The sequence below is a fragment of the Erinaceus europaeus genome, chromosome 15, assembly GCF_950295315.1.
Source record: "Erinaceus europaeus chromosome 15, mEriEur2.1, whole genome shotgun sequence".
In the NCBI taxonomy this organism is placed as follows: Eukaryota; Metazoa; Chordata; class Mammalia; order Eulipotyphla; family Erinaceidae; genus Erinaceus; species Erinaceus europaeus.
Genome location: NC_080176.1, coordinates 18,605,684 through 18,618,575, shown reverse-complemented (window position 1 = coordinate 18,618,575; position 12,892 = coordinate 18,605,684). Strand labels below are relative to the sequence as shown.

Sequence of the window (12,892 nt, the reverse complement as noted above, 5' to 3'; positions counted from 1 at the left end):
CCCGCTGGCCCCGCGCGCGCTCGCGCTCGCGCCCGCTCCAGCCTCTTGTGTGTCCTCGCGCCCCCCGCCCGCCCTCCCCGCGCGCAGTGTGCTCCGCTCCCCCACCCTCCTCCCCCCGCCCTCCCCGCGCGCTCCTCCCCGGGCCCCCTCCCCCACCGCCGCCTCCTCCTCCCGCCCCAGGGTGAGCGCGAGCCACCTCCCTCCCTCCCTCCGCCATGGATCCCGGCAACTGGAGCAGCTTCATCTTCCAGGTAACAACCCCCTCCCCCCGCCCCCCACCCCCGCCTGCCCACACCCCCTCCCGTCCGCCCTCCCTCCCGTCCCACCCCCCCTCCGCGCGCCCGGTGCGCGCGCAGCTGTCCCCCTCCCTCCCTCGCGCCCTCCCCCGCCCTCCCCGAGGCGCCGGCTGGGCGCGCGCGCGGCGGGGGCCGAAGCTGCTCCCTCGCTCCCCCCACCCCGCCCCGCCGGGCTCCAACCGCCGCCGCCGCCGCCGCCCGGGCCCCCGCCCCCGGACCCCGGCCCCGCGGGGACCGCCACCCCCACCCAGGGGGCGTCACCGCCGCCGCCGCGCTCCGCGGCCCGCCGGGCGCCCTCCTTCCTCCTCCTCCCTCCGCCCGCCGGCCGGGGAGTGCGGGCGGCGGGGCGGCCCGCGGGCCATGCGTTCGGCGCGGCCCAGCCCGGCCGGCCGGGGGCGGCGCCCCAAGCCCGGGCCCCGCGCGGCCCGCGCCCCCGGCCCCCGCTGAGCCCCGGGGCCCCGCCGCGGCCGAGGCCATGTTCCCCGTGTTCCCCTGCACGCTGCTGGCCCCCCCCTTCCCCGTGCTGGGCCTGGACTCCCGGGGGGTGGGCGGCCTCATGAACTCCTTCCCGCCACCTCAGGGTCACGCCCAGAACCCCCTGCAGGTCGGGGCTGAGCTCCAGTCCCGCTTCTTTGCCTCCCAGGGCTGCGCCCAGAGTCCGTTCCAGGTGAGTAGGGGCGGCCGGGCGGGAGGGCGCCCTCCTCCTCGGCCGGGCGGGCCCTCAGCGCGCTGTCCCCGCAGGCCGCCCCCGCGCCCCCGCCCACGCCGCAGGCCCCCGCGGCCGAGCCGCTGCAGGTGGACTTGCTGCCGGTGCTCGCCGCCGCCCAGGAGTCGGCCGCCGCTGCCGCCGCCGCCGCCGCCGCCGCCGCCGCCGCCGCGGTCGCCGCCGCCCCCCCGGCCCCGGCCGCCGCCTCCACTGTGGACACAGCGGCGCTCAAGCAGCCCCCGCCGCCCCCGCCGCCGCCCCCGCCCGCGCCGGCGCCCGACGCCGCGCCCCCCGTCTCGGTCTCCGCCGCCGGCATCGCCGTCGCCGCCACCGCCGCGGTCGCCCCCTCCTCGACGGTCGCCGTGGCCCCGGTGGCGGCGGCCTTGGAGAAGAAGACAAAGAGCAAGGGGCCCTACATCTGCGCGCTGTGCGCCAAGGAGTTCAAGAACGGCTACAACCTGCGGCGGCACGAGGCCATCCACACGGGAGCCAAGGCCGGCCGGGTGCCCGCGGGCGCCATGAAGATGCCCACCATGGTGCCGCTGAGCCTGCTGAGCGTCCCGCAGCTGAGCGCGGCCGGCGGGGGCGGGGGCGAGGCGGCGGGCGGCGGGGCGGCCGCCGTGGCCGCGGGCGGCGTGGTCACCACCACGGCGTCGGGCAAGCGCATCCGCAAGAACCACGCCTGCGAGATGTGCGGCAAGGCCTTCCGCGACGTCTACCACCTGAACCGGCACAAGCTCTCGCACTCGGACGAGAAGCCCTACCAGTGCCCCGTGTGCCAGCAGCGCTTCAAGCGCAAGGACCGCATGAGCTACCACGTGCGCTCGCACGACGGCGCTGTGCACAAGCCCTACAACTGCTCCCACTGTGGCAAGAGCTTCTCCCGGTGTGCAGGGGCCTCGGCTGGCGGGGAGGGAGGGAGGTGGCCGGGCAGGGCGGGCGGGCGGGCTGGAGGGAGGCGGCCTCGGAGCCTGGGGACTGGGAGCCACTCCCAGCGAGGGGGCGCCGGGCTCCCGGCTGCCGGGGGGGGGGGGGGGGGGGGCGGGGGGCGGGACTCGCTGCGGGGGGCGGGGCTTAGCCCTCCGCCTGCGGGGAGGCTGCGGTGTGAGGACTCGGGGAGCTCCTGCCCAACCAGGGCTCCCGAGGAACTGGGGAGGGAGGCCTGGGGGCTTCTCCACATGCCCGCGGCCTAACCCCAACCCCGACGTGTCCCCAGGCCGGATCACCTCAACAGTCACGTCAGACAAGTGCACTCAACAGAGCGGCCCTTCAAATGTGAGGTAGGAAGCCCGTCGCCTCGCCTGCTTTTCATGACTTTGACCCTCATGGTAGCTGCCTTGAGTTCAGCCTCTCAGACCCCCTTTTTCTCTTTTGCTTCTCCACTCCATTCTGTCATCCCTTCTTCTTCAAGACTTCGTCATGTCGCTCCCATTTCCTACAGAGCAAAGACCCCCCAAGACTGATTCCTTTAGCTGCTCGCTCCCTCCCCCCACTGCCCGGAGCTCTAACTCTCCTGACGCCCCCCACGCCCCTCGCCCCTCCCCAGAAATGTGAGGCAGCTTTTGCTACGAAGGACCGGCTGCGGGCACACACGGTCCGACACGAGGAGAAGGTGCCATGTCACGTGTGCGGCAAGATGCTGAGCTCAGCTTACATCTCGGACCACATGAAGGTGCACAGCCAGGGTCCTCACCATGTCTGTGAACTGTGCAGCAAAGGTACATGGAGCGGACAGCCGGGAGGGCTGGGTACAAGGGGGCGCAGCCGGAAACCCTTCCACAGAGGCCGGCCCAGTTGCTAGCAGCCCAGAGCTTGAAGCACTGAGCTCTGAGAGGTCCTGGCTGGACGAGCACACTGGCCAGGAAGTCACCTGTTGGGTGTGCGTGGGGGGGGGGGTGAGGGACATGATGCTTGGCGCAGTGTCAGCTCTGCAGCCACGGGCTCTGGGGCAAGTTGCGGGGGGGGGGGGCGGGGGGCACATCCTGCTTCAGCATCCAGAAAGCTGCTTCTGAACAGATCAGCTTTGCACCACACAACTCTGGGGCACTGGAGGGAGGGGACACAGCCGTCTCTGCTGAGGGTCAGTCGTTCAGTGGCTAGGAATCAGTGTCCTGTCACCCCAAAGAGAGCCCCCAGCTGCGGAGGGTGGGCACTGTGGGTACCGAGGTCAGGAAACTGATAGTACTTCACTGCACTTCATCTCTGGGGTGCTACACCCCAGCCCAGGCAGAGGAGTTGGCCCCAGGCTACCTAGTACTGGCGGGAGGAGGACAGGGCTATTTGAGCAGGCGTCCCCAGCCTAGGAGAACAGCCCCGTCTCTGGGGTCTCCACCAGGCTGACCCCCGCCCCCCATACCCCAAACCCCCCCCTTAGGCTTCACCACGGCAGCATACCTGCGCATCCACGCGGTGAAGGACCATGGGCTCGAGGCCCCGCGGGCTGACCGCATCCTGTGCAAGCTGTGCAGCGTGCACTGCAAGACCCCCGCCCAGCTGGCCGGCCACATGCAGACCCACCTGGGGGGGGCCGCCCCCCCTGTCCCAGGAGACGCCCCCCAGCCACAGCCCACCTGCTGAGGGGGATCCCCGCACCCACTCACCAGGCAAGGCGGGGGATATGGCTAGTGGGGGTGGGGTGTGTGGGATGAGGGGGCTCATAGGGCCCAGTAGGGAATCTCAGGAAGGCCAGGGATGCCCTCTTGTCACTCGAGCTAGGGACACTTCTGGGGACAGGGAAGCCCCTCATCAGTAAGGATACTGGCTGAAGCTTTTGGGGAACAAGCAGGGAGTAAGCAGCGGCTGTGTCCCAGGGGAGGGAGTCTGGGCCAGGACTTGGCTGTTCAGACCATAACGGTCACCGTGATCTGTCCCTCCACAGGTACCGGTGAGGTCTGTCCTATGGCGGCGGCGGCGGCGGCGGCAGCAGCGGCAGCAGCGGCGGCAGCAGCTGCAGTAGCAGCCCCACCTACAGCTGTGGGCTCTCTCTCTGGGGCTGAGGGGGTGCCTGTGAGCTCCCAGCCACTCCCCTCCCAGCCCTGGTGAGCTCCAAGTTAGTGGGTGACAGAGGGGAGAATGAAGGGAAGCCCCTCGGCTCCATCTCCTCTCCCCCTTTCCCCACCAACTCCTCACTACTCCCCCACCAACCGAGGAACCTCCAAGGAAAGGAGGCAGATGTGTTTTCTTAGGGGAATTCGCTAGGTTTTAAAGATGTTTCTCCTGCTCCTCTCCCAGACCTGACCCCACATACACTTGTCCCCTTGGTTGTGTTGAAGCCCCCTGGACAGCGGGCAGGTGTGGCCCTTGCCCCTCCTGTGACCCCAGACCCCTCGGGGGGGCTTGTGAGCAGTTTCCCTTGATGGCCTCCTTGCTCTCCTCCCAACCTCCCCACTGTCTGCTGCCCCTCCCTGGGGAGTCGGTGCTTTATTATTATTTTTTTCCTTTCTTTCTTCGGGGGGAGGGAGGAGAGAAAGGAGGGTAATCAAAGATTCTGTCCTGGAGAGGAGAAGGCAGACTCGCTAAGGGGCAGAAATAGGGAAGGCAGTGCTTGCCTTCATAAAGTGGGGTTGTCTGGGGTCAGGCCCCCAACATCCTACTTGGGAGTCTGTCAGGGGGAAAGACCGAGCAAAAGGAGGAGCTACTATGGGCCAGAGGTAGGACCAGAGATGGGATCTCAGGAGGCCAGGGTACCGGGAGCCAGGAACCAGAGGTGCTTCCTGGGAGCGGGGGGAAATGCAGCCGGTGGCTCCCCCTTTCCCTCTCCCACCCCAGCCCCAGCCCTGGCCTTTTCTTCTCATCCCTCTTCCCCGAGACAGAAGCTGTGGCCCTGGCCATGTCATCGTGTTCCTGTGTCCCCTGCATGTCCCCCTCCCCTCACCCCCTCCTTTTGCGCGCGGGCCCCATTACAATAAATTTTAAATAAAAACCTGGCTCTGGCTGTGGATTGAATGAGTCGCCCTCACCGAGTCCGGCTCCTCTGGCCACAGCCCAGGCTCGGGGTGGACCTCGCTGGCCTGTGGAGCAAGTTCAGGGCTCTGGGGTCTCTGGGGAGTCCCAGTCTGGACAGACCCAGAATAAGCCTGGCGGTTTGAGGGGGCAGGTGAGGCGCCTGGGACACGCCAGCACACCCGCGGGGCGATGGTGCTAGAACTGCAGAGGCAGGCGGGGCGCTGAGCCCCAGGACCCAGAAAAACAGCCCTGGTCCCCGTGATGCTGTGGGCATCCGCCCCCTGCCCCTGGCTGCTCCCTGGAACCCTTTCCAGTTCTTGCTGCAGCTTCCTTGTGGGGGACAGACTGTCCGCTCTGCAGACAGACTGTCCGCTCTGCAGACAGACTGCTTTCTCCTGAGGCCCCACCCTGCTCCTCTGCAGCCTCCCCAAGTCTGGGTCTCCGCCACCTTCCGCTCCGGGGCGCCCTGCGGGGCTCCCTGGGCCCTGCTCCCCTCACAGGCCCCCTTTCCATCTGCCCTCGCCTCCTCCCGGTCCCCCGGTGACCGTTGGCGGGAGGGGCCCGGGGCCTGGGCTGGGGGCACCCCAGGCGGCGAGCGCGCGTGGAAGGGCGGGGAGGGGGCGCCCCGGCGCGGCACGCGTGGCCCAGAGGGCGGGCAGTGGTGCGGGCGGGGGCGGCGCGCGGCAGGAGCGCAGGGGAGGGGACCTGAGCAGAGAGGAGGGGATGAGCGAGCGAGGGGAGGGGAGACCCGCCGCCTCCCTGCTCGCTGACTAGCTCCCTCCCGGGCTGCGGCGGCTGCAACAGCGGCGGCAATAGCGGCGGCAGCGGCGGCCACGGGCACAGCCAGGAGAGCGGCGTCGAGGTGAGCAGCACACCGCCGAGGCCCGGGAGCGGGGGGCCGGGTGGGCTGCACGGGAATGCGGGCGCCGGGCAGCTGGCTGGCAGCAGTGAGGGCTGTGCCAACGGGAGGAGGCGGCGCCGGGCCCGGGAGGTACAGGGAATCCCCGGGAGGGGGGCTGGCAAGGTCCTGGGGATGCTGCCCCCCCCCCCCCAGGGAGGGCCGACCGACTTGAAGGGGAGGATGCAGAGCGAGCGATTGTGAGAATGTGGGTCCCCTGCCCAGCCTGCCTGCTGGGGTGGGTGGATGTCTGCACGGCTTGCAGATTTGGGGGTGCTTGCGCATCTGCAGGCATCCACAGATTCAGGATGGGAGGGTATCCAGAAAGAGATTCTGGGGGAGGATCCTGTTTGTCAAGGGGCATCTTCCCAGAGCACTCCAAGCAGACTGAGCAGAGCACTTCTCCCTAGAGATGTCCCACCCCTAGACAAAGGGAACCCCAACTTTTTTCCCCTCCGTGGAGGCAGCCCAAGGTGCGCCCCAAGACCTGAGCACATCCCTGCTGGGCTGTGGTGCAGAACAGTCTCTTCCCTCCTCACCCAAGCCTGCTCCTCCTTCCTCTTCCAGGATCGGCTGCTGTCACCACCACCACTCCACCCGCCCCGCAGAGCCCCCACGCCCCTTGGCAGATGGCAGCCAAAGACTCGGAGGTCCCTGAGATGAAGGGGGAACAGGAGGGCCCTCAGACCCAGGGGGAAGGGCCTGACCATTCTGACACTGGAACTGGCCCTCTGCCTGGCCCAGCAGGGGCCCCAGCTGAAGCAGAGCCCCAGCAGCCAGGCCCAGACCCTCCTGGGGCCCCTGTGGACTCAGTGCCCAAGGCTGGGCCTGCTCCAGAAACCACAGAGACCCCAGCTGGGGCCCCCAAAATAGCCCAGACCAGAGATCTCAGCTCAAGCCCAGGCGGGGACTCAAAGGCTGACTCCAGCACCCATGAAGCACCCCAAGAGCCAGCATCCCAACCCCAAGTGAGCCAAGAGCCCACTACAGGCCAGAGCTCTGACCCCCAGCCTGCAGCCCCACAGCAGAGCCCCCAACCAGACCCCCAGCCCACCCTCAAGCCATCCCTCCAGCCAGAGCTTCCCACCCAGGAGGAGCTGACTGAGAGTGGGGGGGAGAAGCAGGAGAATGGGGCCGTGGTGCCCCTGCAGGCTGGTGATGGGGAAGAGGGCCCAGCCCCCCAGCCACACTCCTCACCTTCCATCAAAACCCCTCCGGCCAATGGGGCACCCTCCCGGGTGCTTCAGCAGCTGGTGGAGGAGGACCGGATAGGAAGGGCTCATGCTCACGGTGGCCACCCCGGCTCTCCCCGAGGCAGCCTGAGCCGCCACCCCAGCTCCCAGCTGGTGGGGTCTGGGGTGGAGGGGGGCGAAGGCACCCAGAAACCACGGGACTACATCGTCCTTGCCATCCTGTCCTGCTTCTGCCCCATGTGGCCTGTCAATATCGTGGCCTTCGCTTATGCTGTCATGGTAAGCCCCGAGGGACCCTGGCCCAGCCTTTCCGTGGCACCTGCTGTGGCTCCCAGCTGCCTGCCAGCACTGGGATGGCCCAGGAGTGGCCTCGCCTCCATCTCCTACAGGGATCTGGCTTCCCAGTCCCTGGGACTTGACCCTCTAAGCACCCATGGCCCCGCTGGGTGGGAGGGGAGAAAGAGACAAGTTCCATACCACCTTGCTGACCTCACTCTCCCTCTGCTCCCCCCCCCCCCCCCACCATCCTGCTGACTGGCGATCACCTCTGGATGACTCTTCCACTGGGTGTCTCCTCCTGGCCTGGGCCCTCAGTCCCGGAACAGCCTGCAGCAGGGGGATGTGGATGGGGCCCAGCGTTTGGGCCGAGTGGCCAAGCTCTTGAGCATCGTGGCCCTGGTAGGGGGGGTTCTCATCATCATCGCCTCCTGCGTCATCAACTTGGGCGGTAAGTTAGGGGCCTGGGACCAGCAGGGAGGAGTCGGAAGGGTGGGCATGAGCAGCTTTACTAACCCCTGCCCTGCTCTCTCCTGTCTGTCCCATCTCTCCTCCTTTGTGTCTCCCTGTCTCCCACTGTCTCTGCCCCGTAACCCTCCTCTCCCACAGTGTATAAGTGAAGGGCTCTGTCCTGCACTTGGAGACTTTTCTTCCTGTTGGGATCTGCCTTGGGCCCATCTTCCCCTGGGGGGAGCCCAGGCGGGGGGCCCAGGCCTGCACCCATAGGGACCAAGGGAGCCTGAGCGGCCTTGTTTACAACTTCTTCCCTGCTCCTGCATCCTGCCAGGCTCCTCCGCCAACCTGGAGGCCTCCCTTCTCCTTGCACTTCTGCCTGCATCCCTCCAAGCCTCCTGGCCTCCCCTTCCCTGCACTTGTGGAAACCTCCCCAGCTCTCCTGCACTCCTTCCGACCAGAGGAATCCCTGGGCGCCTCGGCTCCATCCTCTCATTTTCTTGGCAACTGCCCCCCATCCCTCCCCTCCTTTTCCCTTTTCCCCTCCACACCCTCCTCCTCCTCCCTCTCCCCGCCACCTCAGCTCCCCTCAGCACCCTCTCCTCCATCCATCCATCTCCATTCATTCTGCCGAAGCCCCAGCTCCCACATCCGGCTGGGGCGGGGGTGGGAGGGGATATGCAGCCTGAGTGGGGAGGGGGCCTCCTAGGCCGGGGCTCCGACTGCTCTCTGCTGGGGCCACCTGGGCACTCAGTAACACGTGCGCGCACCTGGGAGAGGGGCGGAGGGGGCGCCGGGTTTGACCCGCCCCACCTGGGCCCCTACCAGCCGCAGCTGCTCGCTCCGCAAGGCGGGAACCTCCCCCCACCCCCCCGCCCCCAGTTAGGACCAAAGCCCCGCTGCGGGGCCGCTGCGGGGCCGGGACCGAGCTACGCTGCGGCTCGGGAGTTGGCGGATTTTGTTTTCTTAAGGAAAAAGGGAAAGGGAGGACACTTAAGTCTTAAAAAAAAAAATTCGGAACTGACTCTCCTTTTTGTATGCCTGATGCTGCATGAGTCTGAAACACCAATAAACGCAGACTGCATGAGACTCGCCTCCAGCCTCGGTTTTGGTCCTTGCGTCGGTCCGCTGCGGGGCGACCTTCTTCCGGGCATGCGCCGTCCCGGTGGACCCATCTTTACTGTGGGCTGAAGCCCAGTCTGCCCGAGCGCCCACCTGCGCATGTGCGAGCTTTCCCTTGCTATCCTCTCTCAAGTAGCGCCTCCCGCGGCGGCTCTTGGCGCCTGCGCACTGTGAGCTTGCGCAGCCTGGGAGGCGGGGCCTAGCCCCAGATTCGCCGGGGGGGGGGGCGCGGCTGGGAGGGGGCGGGACTTCGCTTCCAGGTGCGGAGAGGGGCGTCGTGAAGGTTTAAAAGCGTGCCCGCCTCTCCCTGCTCTGTAAAGTGCAGTTTCCCGGTGCTTGGAGACCGCAACGCACGGGATCTGGGTCTGCGGGGCGAGGATTGAGCGTTCCCTCCTGGGAAGGCGCGGTCTGGCCGCAGAGTCCGCCGCGCCGGGAGCCGGCTGCCTGGAGAGACGAACCTCCGAGTCCCGGGGAGCCGGGGCGGTGCGTCCTGCAGCTCCTGTCCCCGCGGGGCCCCTTCCCGGGTCGCCCATGTCCCTTATCCGGGGACATGGAGACACTGCGGCCACCACGGCGGTGCTGTCTGAAGAAGGGGAGGTGACCTCGGACCTCCAAGCTCTGGCCGTGGAGGATCCGGGAAACCCCTCTGCTTCGGCCGGGAAAGCCGAGGACGAGGCGGGAGGAGGCCGGGAGGCGGCGGCGCGGGAGGGCGCCGGGGCGGAGGAGCTGCGGGGAGCAGCCGCGGGCGCCGCCGACGACGACGACGACTGGAACGTGCCCTGCAGCGACGAGGAGTTGGAGCTCCCGCCCGACGGCCAGCCCTGGATGCCGCCTCCCGCCGAGATCCGGCGGCTCTACGAGATGCTGGCTGCCGGCCACATCCCGGAGCTGAAGACCCGGATCCTGCCCCGACGGCCGCCCACCCCCGAAGCCCCTAGCGAAGAGGAGAGATCCGACGACGAGCCCGAGGCCAAAGAAGAGGAGGAGGAAAAGTGAGGGCGCTGGGAGATGGGCGCCTCCTCCTGCTGCCCAGAGGGGAGAAGGGGGACGACATCCAGAAACTTGGGGGGGGGGGCACTGTGGGTGTTTGGAGAGCCACCCTCACCCTTCTTTCTTTGTCCCTTGTCCAGACCCCATATGCCTACAGAATTTGACTTTGAAGATGAACCTATGACACCAAAGGACTCCCTGATTGACCGGAGGCGCACCCCAGGTACTGACAAGAGGGAAGAACGGGGGAAGGACAAAGACCCTCTCCCCCTGGAAAGACGGTATAATGGTTACACAAACGACTTTCAGGCTTGAGGCTCTTGAGGACCCAGGTCAATCCCCAGCACCAACCCATAAGCCAGAAGCATCCTCTCCCACTTACCCTAAAATGACCTCCTAAAAGAGGCCTTTATTTGGTGCCTTGGTCACAGGGCAGAGGCTTCACCTAGTGGTGCCAGCCTCTGGTTTAGATTGATGCCCCTCTCTCCAGGTGTGCCAGTGTCTGGTCATTGTTGTTGATAACTCTTGCTCCAGTGTACAGACCAGTTTAGTTCACTCTGCCTCCTACATAGCCCCAAGTTCATGAGCTTTCTCCTCCTTCAGGCCACACGCAGGCACCTGTCTCCTGTCTACATCCCACAAAGGGGTGGGGGGAGAGATACAGAGTAACATCTACAGCCCTGATTCGCCACTCACTTGCAGATGGGGGCGGGGGGCTCCAACCCGGGGCCTTGTACATTGCAACATATGTACTCAACCAGGCGCCCCACCGCCTGGCCCCAGACCTTATTTTTTAAAAGATTCATTTACTTACGATAGTGGGAGGGGGCCAGAATGTGGTACTCCTGGCTAAACATACACATTACAGTGCACAAGGACCTGAGTTCAAGCCCTTGGTCCCTACCTGTAGGAGGAAAACTCCACAAATGCTGAAGTAGGACCGCAGGTGTCTCTATCCAATAATAAAAAAATATTAAAAGAAAAAAAGAACGAGAGCCAGAGCATCAGTCTGGCACGTGCCATCCAGGGTATCAAACTCAAGACCACAAGCCTGAGAGCTCAACACCATATCCACTGTGCTACCTCCTGGACCACTTGTAATTGATTGAGGTTTATTTTATTTATTTATCTTATTTTATTATTATTTCCTTCTGCTGCCCTTGTTGTTTTATTGTAGTTATTATTGTTGATGTTGTTGTTGGATACGACAGAGAAATGGAGAGAGGAGGGAAAGACGGCGAGAGAGACACCTACAGACGTTCAGCTCTTGATTTATGCTGTTATGGGAGATTGAACTTGGGACTTTGAAGTCTCCTTGAGAGTCTTCCTTGTGCATAACCTTGAATCTCTTTGCATAACCTTTATTTCCCCACCCACCTGTTATCTTTTATTTTAAAATAGGGCAGGGTAGATAGCATAATGGTTATGCAAAGAGGCTCTTGTGAGGCTTCAGAGTTCCAGGCTCAATCCCCCGCCCCCACATCACCGTCAGCCTGAACTGATGAAAAAAAAAAAAAAATTCAAGTCTGGAGGTGACACACCTGATTGAGCACACATGCTACTATGTGCAAGAACCCAGGTTCAAACTCCCGTGCCCACCACCCCACCTACAAGTGGGGAAGTCTCATGGGTGTTGAAGCAGTGCTGCAGGTGTTTATTTTTGTCTTCCTATTTCCCACCTCCCCTCTCAATTTCCCTTTCCTGTCAAAAAAAAAAAGAAGAAAATGGCTGCCGAGAGCATCCTGTAGACGCTGAACCCCAGCAATAACAGTAGAATACCAGTTACGTCACCTCTAAAGTCCCCCAAAAACTCTTTGGGGGGGGAGGGGGACACACCAAAAGAAAAACTAAACCCCTTACCTTGGTGCACCCCTCACCTCCCATCCCCTCTACACCTTGGTATAGACTTCCTTGTTCTTGCCCTTTGCACGGGTTCTTCTGTCCTGGTCTCCACCCTACCAACCCAACCCAACACCTTCCCTTAATTCGGATGTCTTAATTAAGATGCTCTCTCTCAACCCTCTCTCCACTCTACCTCCCCCTTCTGCAGGAAGCTCAGCCCGGAGCCAGAAACGGGAAGCCCGCTTGGACAAGGTCCTCTCAGACATGAAGCGCCATAAGAAGCTGGAGGAGCAGATCCTTCGGACTGGCCGGGACCTCTTCAGCCTGGACTCAGAGGACCCCAGCCCCTCCAGCCCCCCACTCCGGTCTTCAGGGAGTGGTCTCTTCCCCCGCCAGCGAAAGTACTGATATCTGCTGCTGTGGGGTGCAGCTCTAGACCTGCTGGGGTCCTGTCCAGGCTTCCAGACAACTTGGGGAGAGGGGAGGAGCCCCAAGCTCCCAGCACAACACCCTGCGGTGAGGGAGGTTGTGAGTGTGTGTGTTTCTGTTGACCAGCTTCTGTTTGGACACCTGCACTGAGCTTTCTTCCCTTTTTTCCACTCTTTGTGTTTTTGAGAGTGGAACTGGATTTTCTGTATCTAAAATAAAAAAAAAAGAAGTGCAAAGTTTTCTTTTAGCAGAGGGACTGCAGATTAAAGCCTGAACAGCTGTGGAGAGGCAGAACATTCACCCAGATTTGGAAATCAAAACCAGATGGGGGCCAGGGAGGTGGCTCAAGCCATAACACAATAATCTGATGCCTGAAGTACCAGTGGTTCCAGGTTCAATCCCTGGGACCACCATATGCCAGAGCTGAGCAGTGCTCCAGTTAAAAAAGAAAACAAAGGGAGTCGGGCTGTAGCGCAGCAGGTTAAGCGCAGGTGGCACAAAGCGCAAGGACCGGCATAAGGATCCGGGTTCGAGCTCCCAGCTCTCCACCTGCAGGGGAGTCGCTTCACAGGCGGTGAAGCAGGTCTGCAGGTGTCTATGTCTCCTCTCTGTCTTCCCCTCCTCTCTCCATATCTACAACAATTTAAAAAAAAATTGGAAAAAGAAAACAAAAAGGATGGGATTCAGATGAACCCACTAGGCACCGCTGCCTCTGTGTCTGCCCCTGCCCAGTCTCCTGCCA

The 12,892-nt window shown here is 64.0% G+C and overlaps 3 protein-coding genes across 4 annotated transcripts; all 3 read left to right on the top strand.

Annotated features, from left to right (window-relative positions):
• The first annotated feature begins 394 nt into the window (after window positions 1-394).
• On the top strand, window positions 395-4,928 carry MAZ (MYC associated zinc finger protein). Of its 2 annotated transcripts, XM_060173047.1 has the most exons (6): window positions 395-963; window positions 1,038-1,888; window positions 2,219-2,282; window positions 2,549-2,720; window positions 3,377-3,605; window positions 3,881-4,021. In XM_060173047.1, the coding sequence occupies exons 1-5, from the start codon at window positions 772-774 to the stop codon at window positions 3,577-3,579; spliced, it is 1,482 nt and encodes a 493-aa protein (XP_060029030.1). In that variant the 5' UTR covers window positions 395-771; the 3' UTR covers window positions 3,580-3,605; window positions 3,881-4,021. The 2 variants fall into 2 exon arrangements, with proteins under 2 accessions (XP_060029030.1, XP_060029031.1); XM_060173048.1 differs by lacking the exon at window positions 3,377-3,605 and having other exon boundaries at window positions 3,881-4,928.
• A 713-nt stretch (window positions 4,929-5,641) lies between these two features.
• On the top strand, window positions 5,642-8,856 carry PRRT2 (proline rich transmembrane protein 2). Its single transcript, XM_007536185.3, has 4 exons — window positions 5,642-5,809; window positions 6,413-7,317; window positions 7,633-7,765; window positions 7,924-8,856. Exons 2-4 carry the CDS (start codon window positions 6,475-6,477, stop codon window positions 7,932-7,934), a joined length of 987 nt encoding a protein of 328 aa, XP_007536247.2. The 5' UTR covers window positions 5,642-5,809; window positions 6,413-6,474; the 3' UTR covers window positions 7,935-8,856.
• Window positions 8,857-9,096: 240 nt separating this feature from the next.
• PAGR1 (PAXIP1 associated glutamate rich protein 1) lies at window positions 9,097-12,400 on the top strand. The gene is made up of 3 exons (XM_007536154.3): window positions 9,097-9,881; window positions 10,020-10,102; window positions 11,930-12,400. The coding sequence occupies exons 1-3, from the start codon at window positions 9,421-9,423 to the stop codon at window positions 12,127-12,129; spliced, it is 744 nt and encodes a 247-aa protein (XP_007536216.1). The 5' UTR covers window positions 9,097-9,420; the 3' UTR covers window positions 12,130-12,400.
• Window positions 12,401-12,892: the final 492 nt, after the last annotated feature.

Bases quoted from the DNA above. Each gene is read 5' to 3' on its own strand.
- MAZ (XM_060173047.1), top strand. From the start codon at position 772: ATGTTCCCCGTGTTCCCCTGCACGCTGCTGGCCCCCCCCTTCCCCGTG. The intron at 1,889-2,218 runs GTGTGCAGGGGC...ACGTGTCCCCAG, and splicing joins TGTGGCAAGAGCTTCTCCCG to GCCGGATCACCTCAACAGTC. The intron at 2,721-3,376 runs GTACATGGAGCG...CCCCCCCCTTAG, and splicing joins CTGTGAACTGTGCAGCAAAG to GCTTCACCACGGCAGCATAC.
- PRRT2 (XM_007536185.3), top strand. From the start codon at position 6,475: ATGGCAGCCAAAGACTCGGAGGTCCCTGAGATGAAGGGGGAACAGGAG. The intron at 7,318-7,632 runs GTAAGCCCCGAG...CTGGGCCCTCAG, and splicing joins CCTTCGCTTATGCTGTCATG to TCCCGGAACAGCCTGCAGCA.
- PAGR1 (XM_007536154.3), top strand. From the start codon at position 9,421: ATGTCCCTTATCCGGGGACATGGAGACACTGCGGCCACCACGGCGGTG. The intron at 9,882-10,019 runs GTGAGGGCGCTG...TCCCTTGTCCAG, and splicing joins AAAGAAGAGGAGGAGGAAAA to ACCCCATATGCCTACAGAAT. The intron at 10,103-11,929 runs GTACTGACAAGA...CCCCTTCTGCAG, and splicing joins TGACCGGAGGCGCACCCCAG to GAAGCTCAGCCCGGAGCCAG.